Below are 23,034 nucleotides of genomic sequence, written 5' to 3'. Positions count from 1 at the left end.
AGAGGGCATCCTCCTCGCTTCCGTCCATCGCGTTGGATATAATTCAGGTGAAGGCCAGGGAAGTTGCCTTCGTGAAGGGTGTCGCACGAGCCAATTTTAAAGCAAGCAGGGGCTGGGCAACGCGCTTCATGAAACAGTTCAGGTTCAGCCTGAGACGACGGACCTCCGCATGTCAGAAGCTGCCCGCTGACTTCGAGGAGAAGCTTGTCAAGTTTCAGTGATACGTGATGGACAAACAGTGATAGAAGGGCTACCAACTGAGGCAAATTGCAAATGCTGACCAGACCCCGGTGTGCTTTGACATGCAAATGGCATACACCGTGAACAAAAAGGGTGCAAAGGATGACAAGCTTAAGACGGCAGGCTACGAAAGCAGCGAACGACAGTAATGTTGTGCTGCACAGGCGATGGATGAAAGCTTCCCCCCATACGTAATTTTCAAGTGCAAAACTGCACCAGCTGGCAAAAAGTTACCCAGAAATGTTGTCGTGCGCGTTCACGAGAAAGGTTGGATGTCCAGTGGCTTGACGGAGGACTGGGTGAAAACGGTTTGGGAACGCTGTCCAGGGGCCGCGTTGTGCAAGCAGCACGCTGAACTCGTGCTGTGCTTGGAGGTTTGATGTTTTCTCCGCGTGTAGAACAACCTTTCAGTTAAAGGCTGCATTGTAGTGGCACTGCTTGATTAGTGCCATCGCTTCTGAAGCACGGTTGGTGCAGGCGTTTCGCAAGCACGATCGCTTCCAGAAAACTGACCAACTTCCGCACTCGTGCTGCTTGCGCCTCTGCCACCTCCGCGTCACGCGACAGGAGGAGCGAGGGTGTCAAAGTGTGTGGCATTCACTGGCGCCGTAATCACGTGACCCGATCCACCTTTGCCCGCCTTTGCCGGCGTGAAATCTCGCCGACTCGACGACCCTCGCTGCATGAACGTGGGACTGCGAGATTTCGGAACAATGGACAGTACAAAGCAGACGACGCAGTCGGCCTGAGTAGCCATGGGGACCACCACTCTGCTGCTGAGCCTGAGCGACCTTGTCACCATGCAGCTACCGTAGGATGTCGTGAAAATGGACCTCAGACGCCCATGCAGAGCTGTCTGCATACGGTAGCCTGAGATCGGCGCATCGTGAGCCTCCATGCCGCTAGCGCGGCTGGGCCTTTAGGTAGGTGGCGGCTGCGATAAAATCATGGTATACTCGAATCTAAGCCGACCCCCCACTTTCACACATCGTTTTTTTTTTTTTTTAAAAAAACTGCTTAGATTCGAGTAAATACGGTAAAACAGTTTTTGTCAGCTACAGGGTCCTGCAAGATTGGGCTGACTTGCATATTTAGAACAACAGAAAGTTGAGCTAGTTGGTAACTATTCACCACAAAAGAAGGTGGGCATGCAAACACGCACACAGAAGTAGACAACACGTTTATGTTCTCCTCTTCTCCTGTGTTCATGTTTGCACACCCATCCTCTTTTGTGATGATGACCAGCATATAGCTTGCCTGAATATAGTTCTAATGAAATTAAAGGTTTGGGAGGTGTATGGGAGCTGAAGCTTCTTTTTCTCTTTTTTTGAAGATTTAATCCTGTTGTTGGTGTATCAATTTAACATTTTAGTGTATCATCTATCAATTTTATTTCTTGTCAGTGAAGTCATTGTCAGCAGTCGAGAGCAGTTTCTAAGGTTCTGAAGCACTGCAGTTAACTATGACATTGCGATACAATTAAAAAAGCTAACTTTTTGGCTCAACCGTGCTTGCGCAACATCACTAATTGGGTTAAATTGCTACAACTGATATGCAGTGATTCCACTCCTGCGCCAACTGCGCCAAAATGCGCCAAATTGTATTTACTGCGCCATCCTGATAATATTGACGAAAATTGCGCCAAACTGCGCCAAAGTCTCGGGTTTGGGGGCGTCTATCACCGGCAATCGCACCGCCGGCGCGTCAGAACATGTGCAGCTTGATCTTGGGGCTGCCAAAGTCGCAACCATGGACCAAGAATTATTCCGCTGAATAAATAGCACTCGCGCGTGCGTCCCGAGTAAGCCACGATGCCATGCACGGTGCCGACACAGCTATCTCTCGATAGCAAAACGCGCTCTCCGCAGAGGCTCGTGCCGTCTAGGCCTATCGGTAGCGAGAAAGTGCGACGGCGATTCATCGGCGGACGTCGTCTGTTCCAGAAACGCGACTGATAGCTCGTTTCAAGAGTCGCACGGCACGTAAGAAAAGCAATGTTCAGTAATAATAACTACATGCGTGCCGCTAAAATGTCTGTTCTGTTTCTGGACATCGCAGAATGAAATCTGGGATCGCTAGCATTAGATATATGGAACAATACCGAATTTTCCTTGCTTCGCGTTTATGGAGGAGCATGTGAACGGTGGGAACGCGTTGACACTTTTCCTCAGATATACTTTATCCATGGATCTTCACCCAGAAGAGCTTTTTCGTAATTCCTTCCACCAGCACATCCGAGTTTGTAACCACTCTGCGGTAAATACCCCATAACAGGCCCTGCCCTTTCGAGCTTACGGGCTAGGGTTCCAATTCGAATTTTCAGCTTGCTTTTTTTTAAATGTAATCTCATTAATAAATGCGTATCTCCTGGTCGGAGCAGCCGCAAATGCGCAGCTGTCAGTAGCGGGCCCGTCGCTGACGGCCCACAGTGAAGCGGCTACGCCATGTTACACGTCCGCCCCGCACTTTCGAGGGTCAATAGCTGACGGTTAAAAAAACAGTTTCGCTTAAGGGCGAAGCAGTTGTATTGTTAAACGAAGTAAGGCTAGCAGCTAACTCTTTTGGATCCGATCTCGCGTAACTAAACAAAACGCTGGTTTAAAGGAATATGACCGCTCTAGGAACCGAAGCGATTTCGCGCCACAGTGGCGCGATCTTGTACGCATTCCAAATAAGCACGGAGGCGTGGCGTTACACCCAGCCGCACGCGAATGGCCAATGTGAACCGCGACAGACGTCACTGCCCTGCATTCACCAATCGCGTGCGGCTGGATGTAACGGAGCGCCTCCGTCCGTTTTAAGAACGCGTACGAAATCGCGCCACTGAGTTCTCTAAACGCGAAGGAAGCGTTGAGAGCACAGCAAGTTTACGAGCCGTCTCCTGATGCCTCGAGATAGCGCATGCGCCCTTCGAACGATGCAGTCCCCCCCCCCCCCCCCCATCCGCTCCCCTGGCGTTCCTTCATGCTCCTTACGAAAGACGGGCGGGGCGTTTCCTCTCTGTTTGATGAGTAATCCACGGCAGGCCTGCTCGCGGGAAGATGTTATCGCATGCGCTCTCCGTGCGACGGAGACAGACGGCCGGCTACACTCTTAAAAAAAAGGTTGTAGTACTTACTAACTTCAGCTTACTAACTACTTGTCACATATGTTACTACCCTGTTAGTAAGTGTGGTTAGTAACGGGGAGGTTAGTAACCGCTACAACCCTCGCCGTTACAAAGGCACTTAGTAGCGGTTACTACCCTTCTCGTTGCTAACTAGTAAAATAGGTAGTAACGGTTACTACCAAAAAAACATTAGCAACCATGATCCTTTTGCTCACGAGTCTTTTGTTTTTATAACGGTCAAATTTGCCAGCATCAACATTGCGACATATCATTAGGTAATTACGCACAGCATGTCATGAATCAGAACAGCAGACACACACAAGACAAGGCTACGCGACACGTATAATTCTAAGCGGTTCCAAGAGTATATATAGCCCTACCTTTGGGGTACGCAGCGGTGCCGGTGAGCAGCTAGGCTTTAGGATAAATAGGTTTAAGTTATGCGCCTATATTATATAGCGTACAATTTATAGGTGCACGAGGGTAACGTAGCGTAAGGACGTTTAATCAAGCACATTAAGACAATCAAATATATTATGTCTATTTTTGCGTAATATCGTCTCAACATGGCCTAATGTACAAGACCCAGAGGGTACTAAGCTTACTAATATCGCCTCCGTGAACTGAATGGATCCCCGTGGCTAGTGAATAGGTGTTAAAAGCCGTAATAATAACTTCTAAGATTCGTTTAACAAGTTCGTTTAACAGGTGCATGGCAAAAAGTTAGTAACGGCACGCAAGAGGTAGTAAACCGTTGCAACGTTTAGGTGTCTGCTAACGTAGGCTAGTAAAAAGGTAGCCAAAACGTTAGTAAAGGTCCAAGAAAGCTAGTAAACAGCTGCTGTTACTAACTATTTGCTCGTGGTTACAAGCTTTTCCCTAACTTTTTTTTAAGAGTGTAGTTTAATCTCCGCTTCAGCCGTGCTCGTCGCCAGCGCTCGCGAGCTTTTACCCGCGGCTAGAATGCGCATGGTGATGTTATCAATTTGGACTTTATACGGAAAATTACGGTGACGGCAAAAATCCGCTGAGAGTGTCCATATAATTACTATCACAATAAAAATTTAAAAAAAATTGAGGAGCCATTTCACTCTGTGAAGTGGATGATAAGCGAAGCTGTTTCGCGCATGGCACAGAGGTGACATGGTGGAGGAGAGTTTGGTATGTAAGGCCAGGTTGTTAACGGCCAGGCTGTTAACGTTCAATGCACAATATTAATGCGAAAGCCTTAGATGCTTTATCAAACACGAAAATTGACGGTCGGCGGCGTCAATCGATTGATGCAAAACGTAATCATCATGTGATGGCGTCATCATCACGTCATAGATCGTCAAAACTTGTGACGTCATCATGGCGTCATATATCGTGATGTCACGGGATGACGTCATCACATGACATCGTCGCTTTACACTGCTTCCGTGATCGGTGCGCCGATCATGGAGCTAGTGCAAAACCAGGTGAGGTGCAGAAAGCTTGCAGAGGGAGGGAGAGGATCAGCCCGTCGATCGAGAAGAAAAAGAACCTGGCTTTCGCCTTGGAGTTTTCTTAGGGGAATGCATTAGGGACAGTGTGGTTCTTGGGCTTTGAAGCACTGCTGTACATCACGGCGTTTGTCTACCACGTCTGCTGATAACCACATAGATGTATTTAGAGTGTTATTTCATAAAGTGCAATTTTATTGATCCGGTATTCTGTTTATTTGCTAGTTTCGAAAATAATCACCGAAGAGGTTAATCCAGAACACTCAACTGCATGAGCCCTTATTTTTTCATTAGCGAGTGAAGCATGGAGTTCTCCTGAGATGATTTTTTCCATGAGATTTGCAATGAATCGAAACATTTCTAGCCTTCATAAGAGCCCCATAATAATATTCAGGTGCTTCAAAGTTAATGCAATATGCTTCTGTATTGCACTCCAGGATGTGAAATTTGCTGCTCCAGAGTGCTCCAAGGTGAAAATTTTTGCTGCTCCAAAGTGCTCCAAAAACGGAAATTTTGCTGCTCCAAAAATTGCTCCAAATCAGAAGTCCTCGGTAGCATCACTGGAATGACTACCTCCACACATCCTGCAGCTATTGCACTCGGACTTTCTAGCATTTATGTGAGCCTGGCAATGTGTTTGGGACCCGCTAACCTCTTCTAACCATGAAATGAGAGTTTACGTCACACTAGAATGCATGAACGACAATTGACTGGATTTAGACAATGTCTGTAGGTGTCTGAGAAGCGCACAAAAATGATCTCACGTTTGATTTCCCTGCAATGTTCGCATACATTGAGATCCTATCTGTAATGTTGATCAATTTCTGATACTGAACAATGTCGGAAACTTAGTAGCCATGAACGAAATTGCCTCTGTTTATGTTGTAAGAGTTATCTTGCTTTGGTTTAAAGCTACGGTCCCTTGGAGTGAAGAACCAGGGGCCAAAATGTTTGATGCTCATTGAAAGTTTCTAATGGGCACCAGCATGCATGAGCCAAACAGTATGTAGCATGGTTCACAGGCTTCTGCTAATGAGATTATGGGCTGCTTCAAGATTGTGGGCAGTGTGGGGTCTCTCTCACACTCGAGGAATAACCGGATACAGTACGCTCCAGAGTGTAACAAACACATGGGCATTTATTAGCGTCTTTTACATAGCAGCGAGCCCACCAGCCAAATCATGCAAATAACTAAGGTAACGTCACAAAACACACTAGAATGCCAATATAACACACACACAAAACACAACATAACACACACAATGTGCTGCAAATGCAGTGTCGCTGACTTTTGACTCACCATGGAAGACCGCGGGAACGAGCTGCGAAATCGCCCCCATAGACCTCCCATAAGAGACGTCTGTCAACCAGCAGCCTAAAGTCCAGAAAAAAGAGCGTGAGTGCTGTTCGTCATGGGCCTGCGTAACCTCGCCACCAGAACGGTGCTGCCACAGGAACAGCACCATCCTAACCATGCCGACATTGGATGGTCCCATAGTGAAGCTGGCCCTGCAAGACGTGCGTGCGCTATGATGCGAAACAACTTTACACGGGGTGCGAGCACCCCCACAAGATTCGGCAAGAAAAAAAAATAATGCCAGGCCTTCGTGAAAGAATACACACTGGGGGGATGCATTTCGCGAAAAAAATCTACTCTCAAAGGGTTAATAGAGCGAAATCCATTATGGTGTCCGGATTTCGGTTGCCGCTAGGCACTGACTCAACAAAAATCTTGTTAAGTCAGCATTATCACAGAACATGCAGATAATTTTATAGAACTGATAGCAGTGAGCCAGGTAACTGAGAGCAGCATTAAAAAAATATATTGATCGGCTGCTTAAAACTTGTTGCAGTAGTGCCCTTACCAAAAAAAAAACTTGCATTTTCGGTGTGCCTGTTACAGTGATTCCACTCCTGCACCAACTGCGCCAAAGTGCGCCAAATTGTATTTACTGCGCCATCCTGATAATATCGACGAAAATTGCGCCAAACTGCGCCAAAGTCGGGTTTGGGGCTGTCTATCACCGGCAATCGCACGGCCGGCGCGTCAGAACATGTGCAGCTTGATCTTGGGGCTGCCAAAGTCGCAACCATGGACCAAAAATTATTCTGCTGGATAAATAGCGCTCGCGCGTACGTCCCGAATAAGCCACGATGCCATGCACGGTGCCGACGCAGCTTTTGTTCTGCAAGTCGGCTCGACAGCAAAATGCGCTCTCCGCGGAGGCTCGTGACGTCTAGGCCTATCGGTAGCGAGAAAGTGCGACGGCGATTCTTCGGCGGACGTCGTCTGTTCTAGAAACGCTGCTGATAGCTTGTTTCAAGCGTTGCACGGCACGTAAGGAAAGCAATGTTCAGTAATAACTACATGTGTACTGCTAAAATATCTGTCACTTCTGTTTCCGGACATCGCGGAATGAAATCTGGGATCGCTAGCAGTAGATATATGGGACAATATCGAATTTTCCTTGCTTCGCGTTTATGGAAGAGCACGCGAACGGTGGAAACGCGTTCACACTTTTCCTCAGATATGCTTTATTTATGGATCTTCATTCGGAAGAGCTTTTTCGTAATTGCTTATACCAGCACGTCCGAGTTGTAATCACTCTGCGGTAAATACCCCCTAAAAGGCCCGTCCCCTTTCGAGCTAACATGCTAGGGTTCCAATTCGAATTTTTCGCTTGCTTTTTAAAAATGTCATCTCATTAATAAAAGCATATCTCCCGGTCGGAGGAGCCGCAAGTGCGCAGATGTCAGTAGCGGGCCCGTCGCTGACGGCCCACAGTGAAGCGGCTACCCCATGTTACACGTCCGCCCCTCACTTTCGGGGGTCAATAGCTGACGGGTAAGAAAACTCAGTTTCACTTAAGGGCGAAGCAATGAATGCGATACCAACAAATTGTATTGTTAAACGAAGTAAGGCTAGCAGCCAACCCTTTTCGATCCGATCTCGCGTAACTCAACAAAACACTGGTTTAAGGGAATATGCCCGCTCCAGGAACTGAAACGTTTTCTTGCTCTTAGTTCTCTAAACACGAAGTAAGCGTTGAGAGCACAGCAAGTTTACGAGCCGTCTCCTGATGCCTCGAGATAGCGCGCGCGCAAGCGACTGCGCCCTTCGAACGATTCGGTCCCCCCCCCCCCCCTCCGCTCCCCTGGCGTCCTTTCCTGCTCCTTACGAAAGACGGGCTGGGCGTTTCCTCTCTGTTTGATGAGCAATCGACGGCAGGCCCGCACGCGGGAAGATGTTATCTCATGCGCTGTCCGTGCGATGGAGACAGACGGCTGGCTAGTTTAATCTCCGCTTCAGCCGCGTTCGTCGCCAGCGCTCACGAGCTTTTACCCGCGGCTAGAATGCGCGTGGTGATGTTATTAATTTGGTCTTTATACAGAAAATTACGGCAATGGCGACGGCAAAAATCCGCGGAGAGTGTCCATATAATTGTTATCACAATAAACATTTGAAAAAAGTTGAGGAGCCATTTCACTCTGTGAAGTGGATGATAAGTGAAGCTGTTTCGCGCATGGCAAAAAGGTGACATGGTGGAGGACAGTTTGGTATGTAAGGCCAGGTTGTTAACGTTTAATACGCAATATTAATGCGAAAGCTTCGGATGCTTTATCAAACACGAAAATTGACCGTCGGCGGCGTCAATCAATTGATGCAAAATATAATCATGTGATGGCGTCATCATCACGTCATAGACGTAAAAACTTGTGACGCCATCACATGACATCGTCGCTTTACACTGCTTCCGTAATCAGTCCGCCGATCGTGGAGCTAGCGCAAAACCAGGTGAGGTACAGAAAGCTTGCAGACAAAGAGGGGGAGGATCAACCCGTCGATCGAGAAGAAAAAGAACCTGGCTTTCGTCATGGAGTTTTCTTTGGGGAATGCATTAGGGACAGTGTGGATCTTTGACGTTGAGGCACTGCTGTACATCACGGCATAGGCGTGCGCACCGGGGGGGGGGGGGCGCCCCCCCCCCCTAATTGCCGAAGAGGGGGGCGCAAGATCTGCACCATACATTGACCCTTCTAGTCACATAAGAAGGGGGGGGGGGCACAAAATCTGCCCCATACATTGAGTTAGTAGGGTGGGGGGCGCAGCGATGACCCTTTGCCCCCCCCCCCCCCGATGGGGAACCCTGCGCACGCCTATGCATCACGGCGTTTGTCTACCACGTCTGCTGATAACCACATAGATGTATTTAGAGTGTTATTTCATAAGGTGCAATTTTATTGATCTGGTATTCTGTTTATCTGCTAGTGTCGAAAATAAACGCCGAAGAGGTTAATCCAGAACACTCAACTGCATGAGCCCTTATTTTTTCGTTAGCGAGCGAAATATGGAGTTCTCCTGAGATTATTTTTTCCGTGAGATTTGCAATGAATCGAAATATTTCTAGCCTTCTTAAGAGCCCCATAGTAATATTCTGGTGCTTGAATGTTATTGCAATATGCTTCTGTAGTGCACTCCAGGATGTAAAATTCGCTGCTCCAAAGTGCTCCCAGATGCAAAATTATCTGCTCCAAAGTGCTCCAAGATGAAAATTTTGCTGCTCCAAAGTGCTCCAAAACGGAAATATTGCTGCTCCAAAAATTGCTCCAAATCAGAAGTCCTCGGTAGCATCACTGCTGTTAGTACCGGTTGCTTTCCCATGTCCCATGTTTTCCCAGCCTCCCATGTCCAGGTGACATGGGGGGCTCCTTGTCCAGGCCGTCCCCGCAGGCATGGGTTAGTGGCAAATACAATGCCCTGATAGCTTGTGGGAGTCGCTACGTTACAATTTTAGATTTCAAAGGACCGAAAAGTATCTCTCGATTTCACGTACTTCCTGATTTAACTTAATAATTCGGGCGTTGTCATCGCTCTGTTAAATCGAATTTCAACTGTGCGCGATGTTCGATGGACGTGAAGTAATGAAAGTTAAGTACTTCGTTATATTGAGTTTTAACAAATTATTTAAACTAGACTGGGGGGTTCAATTTTCTGTGAGATGCTGCCATTCTAAATGCATTCATCATGCACTGCCCCACTTCCTTTGATAGAACCATCCAAGTTATGGGGCAAGTGGTTGGAATTAATTTTTAATTGAAGAATTGCATATAATATTTGAAAAAGCTACCATGGTAACTGACTTTCTTGTTTTGCTTTCTCAGGTGCAAGTGTCTGCGGATGAAAACCCACCCAGCAACAACTACCTGTGCAGTTTGCGGCGACAGGTGCGGGAAGTGGATCGGCTATGGCTGAATGCCTGTCGGGCTGTTGTAGACGGAGATCCTGAGCCGATCAGCCGTTATCTAAGCTCGGGTGGAGACCCTGCACGACAGCTGACTCATGCCGAGGCAGGGCTGCTAGCTCGCACTGCCAACTTTGACCCAGGCTTCACCCTTGCACACATGGCCATTCGCCAAGAGGTACAGTTATCGTGGCTACACTGGCATGCTATGTTTTGGGCACACACCTCTAGTGAACTTTCAGGTTATCTTTATGTTGGGGTTCACAAAAGAGTTTCTGTCTTGCAACACATTTATAGCGACAGCAATGTATTAGAGGATTACATAATGTAAGATCTGTAGTTTTATTTACCGTATGAATTGCAGTAAACATTTATCTCCTAATTAAATTTAAAACCATCATGTCACACACGCATAGGCAAATGCAGCGGTGGGAAACCTGCGCCAATTGCGCCAATCTGCGCCAACTGGAAATTGCTGCTCCACACTGCTCCAAAAGGGTCTTTTTTGCCTAATTTGCGCCATTGCTGCGCCACAACGTGGTTTTAGGAACCGAAACTAATGTTTCGTGGACAGCGCGATTCGTGAGTGGATGTACGTCATGGTCGCCATCTTGCGCTGCTGCATTTGTTAATGGCGCCACTAGCGTCCCAGCCGTCGTGACAGCCGACGCAATCCAATTCAATATCAGTGGCAACGGTACCAACGGTACAGCAGCACTAGCACCCTAGCCACCCTAGCTACCCTAGCAGCGCTGCAACCGCGCTGCAACCTTCGTTTTCTGCAAGCGACGCGCACTCCTCGATGCTGACGCTCTAGCGGTCGTGGCAGCGGACAGAGGTGCGTTTGTGTTGTCGCCTAATAAAAGCGTGCAGTATGGTTACGACAGAGCTACGCTTGCTGTGCGGTACGCGTGCGTTTATCGTAATGGCGTGAGTGTAGCGTGGTTTCTGTGTGCACGATCCGCAACGATCAACTCCGCAACAGTGAGCTGCTTTCGTTTCTACAAAGCGGTGCGCGTGGGAACGCGGTCCGGCACAACGAGCAGCAACGATCGGCGGCTAAATGCGTGCAGTAGGCCTAAAGCAGCGCGACGCGACAGGCATGCCCGAGAAGTTAGGTGAATATACTTATTGCGACAGGGTTGTCAGCGATACGTCATAATGGCGCGGTCGTCGGTGGCCGCCACCTCACATTCGTTCTTTCCCTATGCTTGCATCGCTGCAATCGCGCGGAAGTAGGAATCATTTATCGACTGATTTCTGTACTTCTCGAAAAGGCGGAAGACACTGTGGCGTCAGCAAGTTCAGCGGCGCAGTAAACTTTTATTGTGTAAAACGTTATCGCTGCACGCAGTGTAACTATATATATATATATATATATATATATATATATATGTGTGTGTGTGTGTGTGTGTGTGTGTGTGTGTTGTGTGTGTTTGTGTGTGTGTGTATCGGGTGTCCCAGCTAACTTGTGCCAAGGGTTAAAAAATGCTATATTAGAGGCAGTTGAGTGAAATCATTTACATATTGCTGACAGCCACCTTGCGCACTACAGATAATTTTTTGTTTTGTTTGTTAATTAGGATTATTTAACTGAATTCCTAAATATTGACTTCAGGCAAGAAGTGGGATTTGCAAAGTTCGAGAGCGTCTTCACAAACCCCCATTGCATTATTTGCGAGAAAGAAAGTCTCACGTGTACCATTTATTCCGAGCTGTAAAGAAACCCGAGAAATGCGAAAAAAAAAAAACACACGACTAGCGCTTTCGTGCGCCGCCATTGTGCTGCTCTCAGCCATGGTTTGAGCGAACGAAATCAGCTGCGGCCGCGACTCGCCGGCTTCGTCACAGCTAGTTGCAGCGGTAGGCCGATAAGTTTGCGGTCGTTTCTTGGACCGTGTCAGCCAGTTGGCGCGTGTGACGGTGCAAGTTTTAGCGAGCGTGGGCCAAGCAACAACCGCCAACTTATCGGCCTACCGCTGCAACGGAGCCGGCGAGTCGCGGCCGCAGCTGATTACGTTCGGTCAAACCACGGCTATGGTGGCTACCATGGCTGAGAGCAGCATGATCACGGCGCGCGAGTGCGCTAGTCACGTGGAAAATTTTTTTTAAAATGCGAATGCATTTCTTAGTTGGGCTATGTCAGGCGTCCGGCGTTGTCCGCGCGCCTCTCCGCTCTCACTCCCTCTTCCATAGCAACAGCTGCGGGCGCGCACAATTATCCTCGTCCCTAGCAACTGGAGCAGGTGGTGCGGGCGGAGTAGCGGAGAGTGAGTGGAGAGGAGCGCGCTCTGGCGTGTGAGGGCGCTCGCATCGCGGGAGCTCGGCGGAGCTCCCGCGTGTGTGGAGAGAGGGTAGGTGCAGTGCTTCGCCGCTCCTTCTCTCGCCGTTCGCTCTCTCTCCTCCCTGCGCCACCGCCTCAATGCAGTGCGCTTGAAACGCGTTTGTAGCGTTTTTGCTGCCTTGGCACAGCCTGAAAACAGCGCGTTCTAAACGCGTTTGTGCTGCATTGAAGGCGGTGGTGACATCCCTGAGGTGATTACGAACGCACGTAGTAAGCGTTTGTTGAAAGAGGCGCCCAAAAGGGAGACACTTTAGCGCGTCGATGTGTCCAGCTTTACGCCACTAAAATTACTACGCCGTGTACTCTCGGTGCAAGAAATGCATTCGCATTTCCTCACGATTCCCTTCGGGGAGGTGGAGGAATTTTTTTTCGCAGGCTTTCTTTGCAGCTTGGCTAAATTTCTAGGCAGCTTGGCGAAATTCTAGGCTAAACTTTCTTCCTCTCTGTGTTTCATGAAAAGTCCGTGCCTGCTCCAAACACAGGGGTAGCTGCTCCAAAAGCAGATTTTGCCTGCTCCAATGGCTGCTCCAAAATGCTGGAAGGCATTCCCACCACTGCAAATGTGAAGCTGTTGCGCTCTGTGGCTGTGAATACTTCCTGTGACAATTCTGGTTAGACAAACAATGCAGACAGCAGTTTGCAATCACTTTGAGCTGCCTCTCAGGCCCGTATTCACAAACCAACCTTAACTTAGCACTATAAGGCTCCCTTTCATAAGGAAGGGAAAAGTTTAAGGTTAAGAAAAGGTCACAGTGCGTTTCATAAACTCGCACTTGTCTTCATAAGGAATGAGCATGGGAGCGAGGCTATGAACTTTTGTTGGCTAATTGTTGGTTTATTACCAAGAAAAAATAGCTGCATGCTCCTCAAAACAATGAGACAAATGCAGGAACGCATGCCCGTGCAAGTTTCGAAAGAACGCATCTCCTCTGGTCGCGCCGTGTGCTCCTTTTCTTTGTTAACGCTTTGCCATTGTCATAGCGACCGGCAGCTCACTTAGACGCGCCGCCGCCGCACGCGGAGACAGACGAGCCAGTCCACGAAGATCTCGTTTCTATGAGGGCACTGACAGACGCGTGAAGTTGCAAGTGGTTTTTCTCTGTCAGCCTGCGTTTGTGGATGTTAGTGTTTGTCATACATATGTCTTGTTATTGAGTGTGGCAAATAGGCGAAAATGGAATTTTACTGAAGATCCAGCACTGCTCATTGACTTGAAAGTGTTGCGTTTTGATAGTCAAAAATTGTGATGGCACGTGGTGTTAGTGAAGGACGACACAAGAAAGTGGTAGCAGCTCAAAGCAGCAAGGGCGGCGTGCGGCCGTGCACCGAGCAGCGGCTACGTGAGTGCAAAAAAGGGAAAAAAAAATATCTCATCCTGCAGTGCAACCCGTTCGCTTCCGCACCGTACCCACACTGATTTTTTCCCTCGTTCAATAATGCGGGGCAGTGTGTGTGTGAATGGTGACTTGGTGTCCACCAAGTTGCCATTCACAATTCGAAAAGTGCCTGCACTGTAGAAACAGAGCGCCACCAGCAGCTGAAGGAGTGGCAGGACGGGAGAACCGACCTAGCGGGAGCCCGTTTCCAGCTGCAAGCTCGGGGACATGAAGGAGAAGCGGAATCTGCTCAGGAACTCACCGTCGCTGAACTCTTCCATGGAATTTTGACGGTTCCCGAGCACTCGCCGCGTTAATTGCACTAATGGACACCGAACGTGTGCGTCACCTCTTCAATGACTTTGTAAAGCTTCTTGCGTAATCTGCCACAGCACGCTGCATAAGTGGCACCTTAAGGTAGCTGCCGGGGCTACCTTTGCCACCTTTTTACGGCGATATGGTTAAGGAAAGGTTCGATTTAGACATAAGGTTCATTTATGAAACACATTAAGGTGCCGAAAAGGTAAGGAGGGCAAAAGAGAAGTGTAAGGTTGGTTTGTGAATACGGGTCTCAGTGCAGCAACACACGTGGGAAGAAGTGAATAGATGTGGCAATAAGTGTTAAGGTGTGGATGATGCAAGATTATTTGCTCTCAGCGAATAAATCGTGCCTCATCCACACAGAGAAGAGGCCTGTAGCGATCGGGCAGATAGTTCCAAAGCAAGGTAGCTCCCCCCCCCGATAACTGAGGGCACGTGCTGGTTGCAGTCAACCAAATTTGCGCACAGAAGTGTGGTAAGACGTACTTTACTATGCTTGCTGCCAGCCAATTAGTACGGCCACTGTGAAAAGGACTTTGCTAGAACTGCATTCAGTTGTTATCAGGTCTTCTGTCAAAATTGAATTGTTTGTAAATGTTGTTGAAGTTAGATTTTTCATACTGCCCTATTATTCGAACATCCTTGCGGCACTTTCTGTGGAACAGAGAGTCCTTCAGTGACAAAACTTTGCATACAAGGCCGAAATTGCATTAGCATTTGGGCTACAGCATTATCATATCATTCGTACCATAAATTAGGTGACTCACCTTGTATCAAGGCAGCTATGGGCAATCAGATGTTCCCCTCCTCCGTAGCAGTGCTTTTCCCCTCAACTTGTTGAGCACGCTACTGTCGCTGGTGATGGCTAAAGGCCTAGATATAGTCCGGCGTAGCGTGCACGCGTTACTACGCGCGACGTGGTTAAGCTACGCCGGCCAAAAGCGGAGAACTTAGTCTGGTGTCACGGCGTAGCTGGTGCGCCCAGGCGACATTCGGCGCGCTCTGCGTGGCCGGCGCGGAGATAGAGCATGTTCCTATTTCACGCGCTCCACGCGGCTTGCGTTAGACCACAATGCACTGCGCGCGGCAGCGGCGGTCGGCAAAATGGCGGCGTGTGGCACGCGTTCGGAAAGTGCGGCTGTGTTTTACTCCACATTGATCGACGATGACACGATTGTGCGCCTACTCAAAGGGATTATAAATCAGATGTGCGTGTAGACCAGCAACAGCATGGACTGCTGCGACACGGAGGGGAAAACGAACGCCTGGGGAATCCTGCGGAATTCGCTCTCGTATGTACGTACATACATGATCTGCTTCAGTTTCTGATGCAAGCAATGTAGCTATTTTCTGGCTCCAAGAGCGTTGAATGCAATGCTTGTGAGGAAAGTTGTTTCCGATGCAAAGTCAAACAGTGCACATAGTGAGAAAAGACACGATGTGTGTCAACCAAAAAAGTGCGCGCAAAAACCAAAAACAGCGGGCCGGCGGGGCCACGGGCGTGGAGTCAGCTGGAAACTGCGCATGCGCCACTGAATCAGCTGATTGCCCCAGCTGTCAAAGTGAGTGACTTTTCAAGCAGATGGCACTGGCTTCGCGCAAAGTGTGGCGGCGCGCGCGCGGGACTGTAGAGTGCAAAATCACGGAGCAGGCTTGCGTAGCTGACGTCGCGTAGCGGACCTCATCGCGCGCGACTTTGTGTGCTGAGCGTGCCGGATTATATCTAGGCCTTAAAGGGACACTAAAGGCAAATATTAAGTCGGTGTTGATTGTTGAAATAGCGGTCCAGAAACCTCGTAGTGCTACTTTTGTGCCAAGGAAGTGCTTATTTTGAAATAAAATCACGTTTTAGTGGTCCGAATCGCGTTAACGCACTTCAAATCACCCGCCTGAAATCAGTCATTCACACGTCACTGCTGCCGTGCCCAACGTTGCTCGCCTCTACTGCGCGGTGGCGTGTACTGGCGGCGTGCACCATTCGGACATCCGGCAACATCACATGCATGCGGCATTTTGTCGAACTTTCTGTCAGAGCAACTTTCACGAGCGCGCAAAACACGCGGTAGTACGCGATACCGAAACTACCACTGAGACGCGACCGCGTGAGCGATGCAGGTCGTCGGGCGAAGCGCAGTTCAGCGAAAACTGAACCTTTGAACCACTCGCGCCGTTCCCCATGGCAATGCCATTAGAGGTTCTTTTTTCCATGAATCAAACAGAAACGAACAAACAGCATTTTATTACGTCTCTTGATGCACGGAAGGTTCTTTCTTTATTTCTGCTAGTTTGATTACTAGTGATTAGTTGTAGGCAGACTTTCATGTGTCATCGGGATCATTTTGAAAACTTGCCGCTCGTGGCACTGATCGTGTGATACATTTAGCTTAATTTCTCGGTAAGTAGGGCACTGCTGTTGATAATATTGCAGTTTTAGCCGTTGTCATACATTGAGCTTTCACTCTGACATAAATTGTTATTTGCCTTTAGTGTCCCTTTAAGCCTCCTGCAGCCACAGCTCTATGGCTGTGGGAGCAGCCGGTATCATGTTACCACTGTTCACCATTGACCCAATACCGGCCAGTATAGCAGCTGGTATCATTACGCCAGGTGCCGCAACAGCATAGGTCGGCAAAAAATGTGGAGCTCACTCAGACTCACTCATGAAAAATATTTTGCCCTTAGAGCTCACTCGGACTCAGACTCACAAAAATTTTCCTCAGCTCGTCTCACTCGGACTCAGACTCACTGAAGTTTTTCTCAGCCGGACTCACTCGGACTCAAACTCACCAATTTATTGCTCACTTGGACTCACTCAGACTCAGACTCACGGCTCTATCTGAATCTGAATGAGTCTGAGTGAGTCGACTCATGAGTCCGTTAGCGTGTAATTGGCTTTGTCGACCATGGTGTCAATGCCCTTTCACAGCAATATCTCGCATAATTGGTGCTCTACTTGGCGCCTTTTGGTCACGTACTTTCAAATATGGGTTATCAGTGGTTGCAATCCAGTAAGGATATTTTTATTGAAAAGCATGACTCACATGAAATATTTTTATCAAGAACTTCCTGTGAAAGAGTTTCCGGGGGCAGGTCTTGGCACCCCCCCTTCTTGTAAATCACGTCTCTGATCAATAAATATTGATCTTGCGTATGAATTCTAGTTCTTGGAAGTATGTGTGAGTCGATGGGAATATTAACGTGAGCAGACATAAGGCTGATAGTAATGCTTAAGTGGTTTAGATAGAACGATAGGTCGGCAAAAAGGTGTGGAGCTCACCAGGGGCGTAGCCAGAAATTTTTTTCGGGGGGGGGGGTTCAACCATACTTTATGTATGTTCGTGCGTGTGTTTGTATGTGTGCGTGCCTATATACGCAAGCGAAATTAAAAAATTTCGGGGGGGGGGTTTGAACCCCCCCAACCCCCCCCTTGGCTTCGCCCCTGGAGCTCACTCAGACTCACTGAAGAAATATATTTTGCGCTTAGAGCTCACTCGGACTCAGACTCACCAAAGTTTTCCTCAACCGGACTCACTCGGACTCAGACTCATTAAACTTTTTCTCAACCGGACTCACTCGGACTCAAGCTCACCAAAATATTACTCACCCGGACTCACTCAGACTCAGATCGATCAGAGTCTGAGTGAGCCTGAGTGAGCCGACTCATGAGTGAGTTTGCCGACCTATGCGCAACAGTATTGGCAGCTGGCTGTTCACATTTTCTTTTCTGGTACGCCTACAACCTGCGAACGCTAAGAAGTATTGCAAATAAACAAAAGTGTTTGAGGACGATCACCGATAAGCATAAACTCTGGCATTGTGGATGTGTCTTCAGAGGTAAAATTACAGCCGCAGATGCGTGGATCCTAGCATTTATTGGATGTCGAGAGTCAGACGCTCACTGCACCAATGAGCTGAAGTGGCTCTGCTCACCAGTTGCCTTACATGCCTTACACAGTGTCACAGCTTTACAAGTCGCCAATCTGCTGCATTGCGACCAGCAATGCAGCAAAGGTGATTTATGATGTTAGAAAAAAGAAATAGAGATCAACATTGGACACGCAACTCATGTTAACGCAGAGCACATCTTATAACTCGGGCAGGTGACGCTCGCTGTTTGCTGAAAATTGCCAAATGTAGCAGTAAATTGTGATTGTGTATTTTCTTTTTGTTAGTTTTCCTATTACAACCAATTAACATGTTTTCCAGCTACAGTAAAAGCTCGTTAATTCAAATGTCATGTTGATGCCTGCGGAGTTCAAATTAAACAAAATTGGCACTAACGAAAGTGATAAACTAAAGGCTGTATATGTTGATGAAAGGAGTGGAAGGGCTTCTGGAATCATAACCTTTTATTTAAAAATGAAATTTATGATCATCTTCCTGTTTTTATTTCTCGAAAAGTGATCACTATCGCTGCCTGAGCTATTTGGTCTCGCAGCTTTTCAGTATATTTCTGTGAGCAACGTGCAACGTGAATGCACATCTGGCATCCAGTCAGCTCTGCATATCTCTAGAAAAAACAAAAAGGGTTCACGAAATGGTAGTCTCAGTTTTTGTCTTTCTTCTTGTTCAGCTTATGCATTTTCGATGGAGGTGAAAATGTTTGAGGCCTGTGTACTTAGATTTAGGTGCACGTTAAAGAACCCCAGGTGGTCGAAATTTCCGGAGCCCTCCACTACGGTGTCTCTCATAATCATATCGTGGTTTGGGACGTTAAACCCCAGATATTATTATTATTACTTATTCAGCTTACCTTGTCCATGAGACATTGGTGCAGGACGGTGGGTGCTTTTTATTTTGATTCAGTACAGGGAAGCTGCAGGAGTCATTAACAAGCTAAGTGAAAGGCGTTCTGATTTACACCCACGCGCTAGCATCTGACTGATTATCATAGTGTGCGGTTGCACTTGCAAATATTGCCGGTCGCTTGAAGAGCTTCTAAAGTTCGATCTTTCTCCTGCCACTCTGTCGCTGCCTGTTTCATGCCAGGTCATGCAACATGCCTACGATTGTTTGTCACTTGCCTGTGATCAACAAAACTGGGCTTGTGCGAATATTCGAGCACTTCGAATATTTGAATGAATATTACAGTATTTGAATTCGCTTCAACACGAATTTAAATTCTAAGAAATTTCAAAGTATTCGAAACGAACGAATAGACATATATGAACCGCACGTAACACCCTGTAAAGGTGGTTTCACTGCTGTGGAGGGGTGCTATACCGTGAATACTTATCTAAGGAAATCCGCAAAGTCGCACTTCAAAGTTAAATTAACATACAGTAAAATCTCTTTAATTCAAAGTAACTAGGACTGAAAAATCTTCAAATAAACGGGTTTTCGAATGAACCAAACATAAAAAAACAGGATGCAAGGAGCTTTGAATTACTGAAAGTAATCAGAGGTGGTCGTTTGCTGTGCCTGCTAGTTTGTGTCTCCAAGGGTTATGTTTTTCAGCAATATCCGGTCCCAATTTAGCCGTTAAACCGGGAAAACGACTGGCCTCGCTGCTGCCAGCACAAGAAAAAAAAAAGAAAAAAAAAAGTGTTGCAGTGGCTTAGCTCAGCTATGCCAGGATATACGTAGTGTTAGCAAAGGTTCAGCTGATTATTCTTAGCTTTCCTGATTGTCTAGGATTAGCTTGATTATCATGCTTACTGCTGCTCCAGTGACACACACACGGTATACGTATTATGTGGCACATGTATATTTATTTTGCCAGGCAACTGCTTCAGGATCCGATGAGTTAAGCTTCTCCGCTCTTCTGCACCGTTAAGCAGCATTTGCGCTCTCCTTCTCCATAGCTATACCACACTGGCAAACGCCAGTCAGAGGCGCTATCAAGCGGCTCCAGTGGAGTGTCAGTCGGCGACTGCACAGAAAAGGCGAATAGCTGCACGCGCACCGGCGCCACTGCGTCTGCCACGGCTACGACGTCACTCCTCTGGAATGGGCAGACTGGCGGCGGCGGCTGATTGCACGGGAGGTGCGCCAGCTGCTTGACATCACTGATCCTCATGCATGCGCAGCACGGCTCTTGAGGAGGCGCGCGAAACTTGCTCAGCTAGGCCAGTGTAGGTAACACTACAAAAACTGGTGTCGTGGTCAACTGAAATGCACGCCTGCTGATAAGATGTGCTTCACTGCAACACAGTGGTGACATGCGGGCAGCATGTCACCTCACAGCGTAAGCACGTCATGATGCAACCATTCGCCCATTCTTTCTGGTAAAATAAAGAATTTAATAATGGCCAGTGTGGCAGAAGTTTTCGAGCTGAGTTGTCGAAGTAGGCGCTGTAGGCGCCAGCAGTGTAAGTGTGCAAAATTGCCGGAACAACCGCCTACCTGAGGTTTGCATACGTTGCGAATTCTGTCACACCGTCCTTTATTAATTTCTCTATTTTTCCAGAAAGAATGGGTAAATCATGACGTACTGAAGTTGCGAGAAGCATGCGTCATGCTGCCCACTTGTCACCGCTGTGTTGCAGTGAAGCACGTCTTTTTTTTTTTTTTTCCGCAGGTGCACGTTTCAGTTGACCACGAGGCCGCTTTATTATTATTTTGTTCCCTTACGCTTACAGCAGCGAGGCTGGGGTGCTCAACTTGTCACTCACTAGTATCGCTACATTGCATTGCCTTGTGGCTCTTAAAGGGACACTAAAGGCAAATAACAATTTATGTCAGAGTGAAAGCCCAATGTATGACAACTTCTAAAACGGCAATATTATCAACAGCAGTGCCCTACTTACCGAGAAATTAAGCTAAATGTATCACATGACGAGCGCCACGAGTGGGACATTTTCGAAGTGATCCCGATGACGTAGGGAAGTCGGCCTACAATAAATCACTAGTAATCAAACTAGCAGCAGTAAAAAAAGAACATTCCGAGCATCAAAAGACGTAATAAAATGCTGTTTGTTCGTTTCCGCTTGATTCATGGAAAACAAAACCTCCGTGGCGTTGCCATGGGGAACGGCGCGCGTGGTTCAAAGGTTCCGTTTTCGCCGAACTGTGCCTCGCCCGTCTCAGTGGTAGTTTCGGGATCGCGTACTGCCGTGCGTGTTTTGCGCGCTCGTGAAGGTCGCTCTGACAGAAAGTTCGACAAAATGCCGCATGCGTGTGATATTGCCGGATGCCCGAATGGTGCACAACGCCAGTGCTGCAGCAAGGAAACCGGTGTGTCTTTTCACTGGGTGCCGCAGAATGAACCCTTACGCTCGAAGTGGCTTAGTGACATGCCATTGCGCCAGTGTGCTAAACAGTCAAAACCTCCGCGTGTGTGCTCGCTGCACTTTCGTACTGAGGATTACGAGACCAACCGCAACTTGGGGACGGCTTTGAATGTGCCCATCCGAGCAAGTCTTTGCCGCAGCGCCGTTGTTGCTACTGTGGGTCCCGCTACTTCCGCTCGGCTGCTACTAGTAAAAGCGGGCAACGTTGGGCATGGCAGCAGTGACGTATGAGAGTCGTATTTTCAGGCGGGAGATTTGAAGTGTGCTAACGCGATGCGGACCACTAAAAACGTGATTTTATTTCAAAATAAGCACTTCCTTGGCACAAAAGCAGCGCTACGAGGTTTCTGGACCACTATTTCAACAATCAACGTCGACTTAATATTTGCCTTTAGTGTCCCTTTAAGGGCCATCGTTTCTGCAGATTTGCGGCTAAATCGGGATCGGGAATCGGCACATGGCACCCAAGGTTTTCAAATGAACTGGGCTGGTACTGACCGGCCCAGTTCATTCAGAAATCCTTTCACCGCAGAAATCCTTTGAATTATGCAGGATTTCGAAATAACAGAGTTCGAATTAACGAGGCTTTACTTTATTACCCTCACATCGATTCATCATTTTTTTAAGTTTAAAAGCTTGTTATACCGGCTTATATGCTCTAAGTGTAGTAAATTTTAAAACGCAGCATATTTTACAGGTTATAACTTGCATTCTACCTAAAGTCATATCCTGCTACTATTCAAAATTGCTTCCACTTCCCTTTGAACCAAAAAGAATGACATTTGCATTTTTCTTGTTTCAACTTTAAAAATATTGTGCAGGTTAGTTGGGTCCTGACAAATATGCTCATTTTTCTTTATACTATCTCCGAAATTATTCAATCAAATCACTATTCGCTTCGGACCTAAAATTTACTATTCGCACAAGCCTGAACAAAACGGCAATTTTATTTATGTAGTATACACACCGACTGTCGTAATTCAGTGCCATTGTTGCACATAGCGAACGTTCTACACAGTGAACGTTCCATGCAGCGAACATTCCACATAGCGAACGTTCCACGCACAGACTTGCTCCGTGTCATGAATGGCGATGTAGTTTGCGGCACAGCACGCCTAGCCTTCGTAGCACACCTATTCATGTGATTGTGACGGGCAATGGTTACAATAACACACTCCATCTGCCAACTGACGATAACTGCGATTTTGTGTGGTCGTTCTGGCGACACATCTTGAGCGCTTGCAATCTTCTCTTTCTCCAAAACACACCCAGAATGGTGTCATGGTGCAGGCTTGCAGCAAATTATGTAGCTTTGCAGGTTCCAGCAATCGTATCCCTACGTTGCATTCTTTCACTTGCTCGAGCGTTTCAACTGAGAGAAATGCTGAAAAGTTGCCAAATGTTGTACATTCACACATAAACATGCATGCCTCCATGCATGCCGCAGTGGACTATCGATTTCGATGCAAACAAACTGTTAAAAAAATGAACGTGGCAACCATGACGCGTCATCGATCGCAAAGCATAGCCTTCGAGGTTCGAAGGTGCTGTCGCTGAGCTGTCATTCTCTGACAATAGTAATCAGATGATGATGATGGTGGTGGCTAACAAGTCGTGTCGCCTGTCGCTTAGCGGGGAAAATGGCCATGAGTGCCAGCTTTGGCAGTGCGTAGTTCGAATGATTCACG

At 47.6% G+C, this 23,034-nt stretch overlaps 2 protein-coding genes across 2 annotated transcripts in view; both read left to right on the top strand.

Annotated features, from left to right (window-relative positions):
• Nucleotides 1-23,034, top strand: part of LOC119379211 (eukaryotic translation initiation factor 2-alpha kinase 3) — a 423,415-nt gene that overhangs the window by 105,100 nt on the left and 295,281 nt on the right. The window lies entirely within an intron of this gene.
• Nucleotides 1-23,034, top strand: part of LOC119379208 (ubiquitin thioesterase trabid) — a 110,786-nt gene that overhangs the window by 15,626 nt on the left and 72,126 nt on the right. The window contains exon 5 of the mRNA XM_037648428.2: nt 9,994-10,251. Coding sequence (XP_037504356.1) covers nt 9,994-10,251 — 258 coding nt within the window. The remainder of the gene's footprint in view (nt 1-9,993; nt 10,252-23,034) is intronic.

The sequence above is a fragment of the Rhipicephalus sanguineus genome, chromosome 1 (assembly GCF_013339695.2).
Source record: "Rhipicephalus sanguineus isolate Rsan-2018 chromosome 1, BIME_Rsan_1.4, whole genome shotgun sequence".
Lineage (NCBI taxonomy): Eukaryota > Metazoa > Arthropoda > Arachnida > Ixodida > Ixodidae > Rhipicephalus > Rhipicephalus sanguineus.
This window is presented reverse-complemented; position numbering and strand designations above follow the sequence as displayed.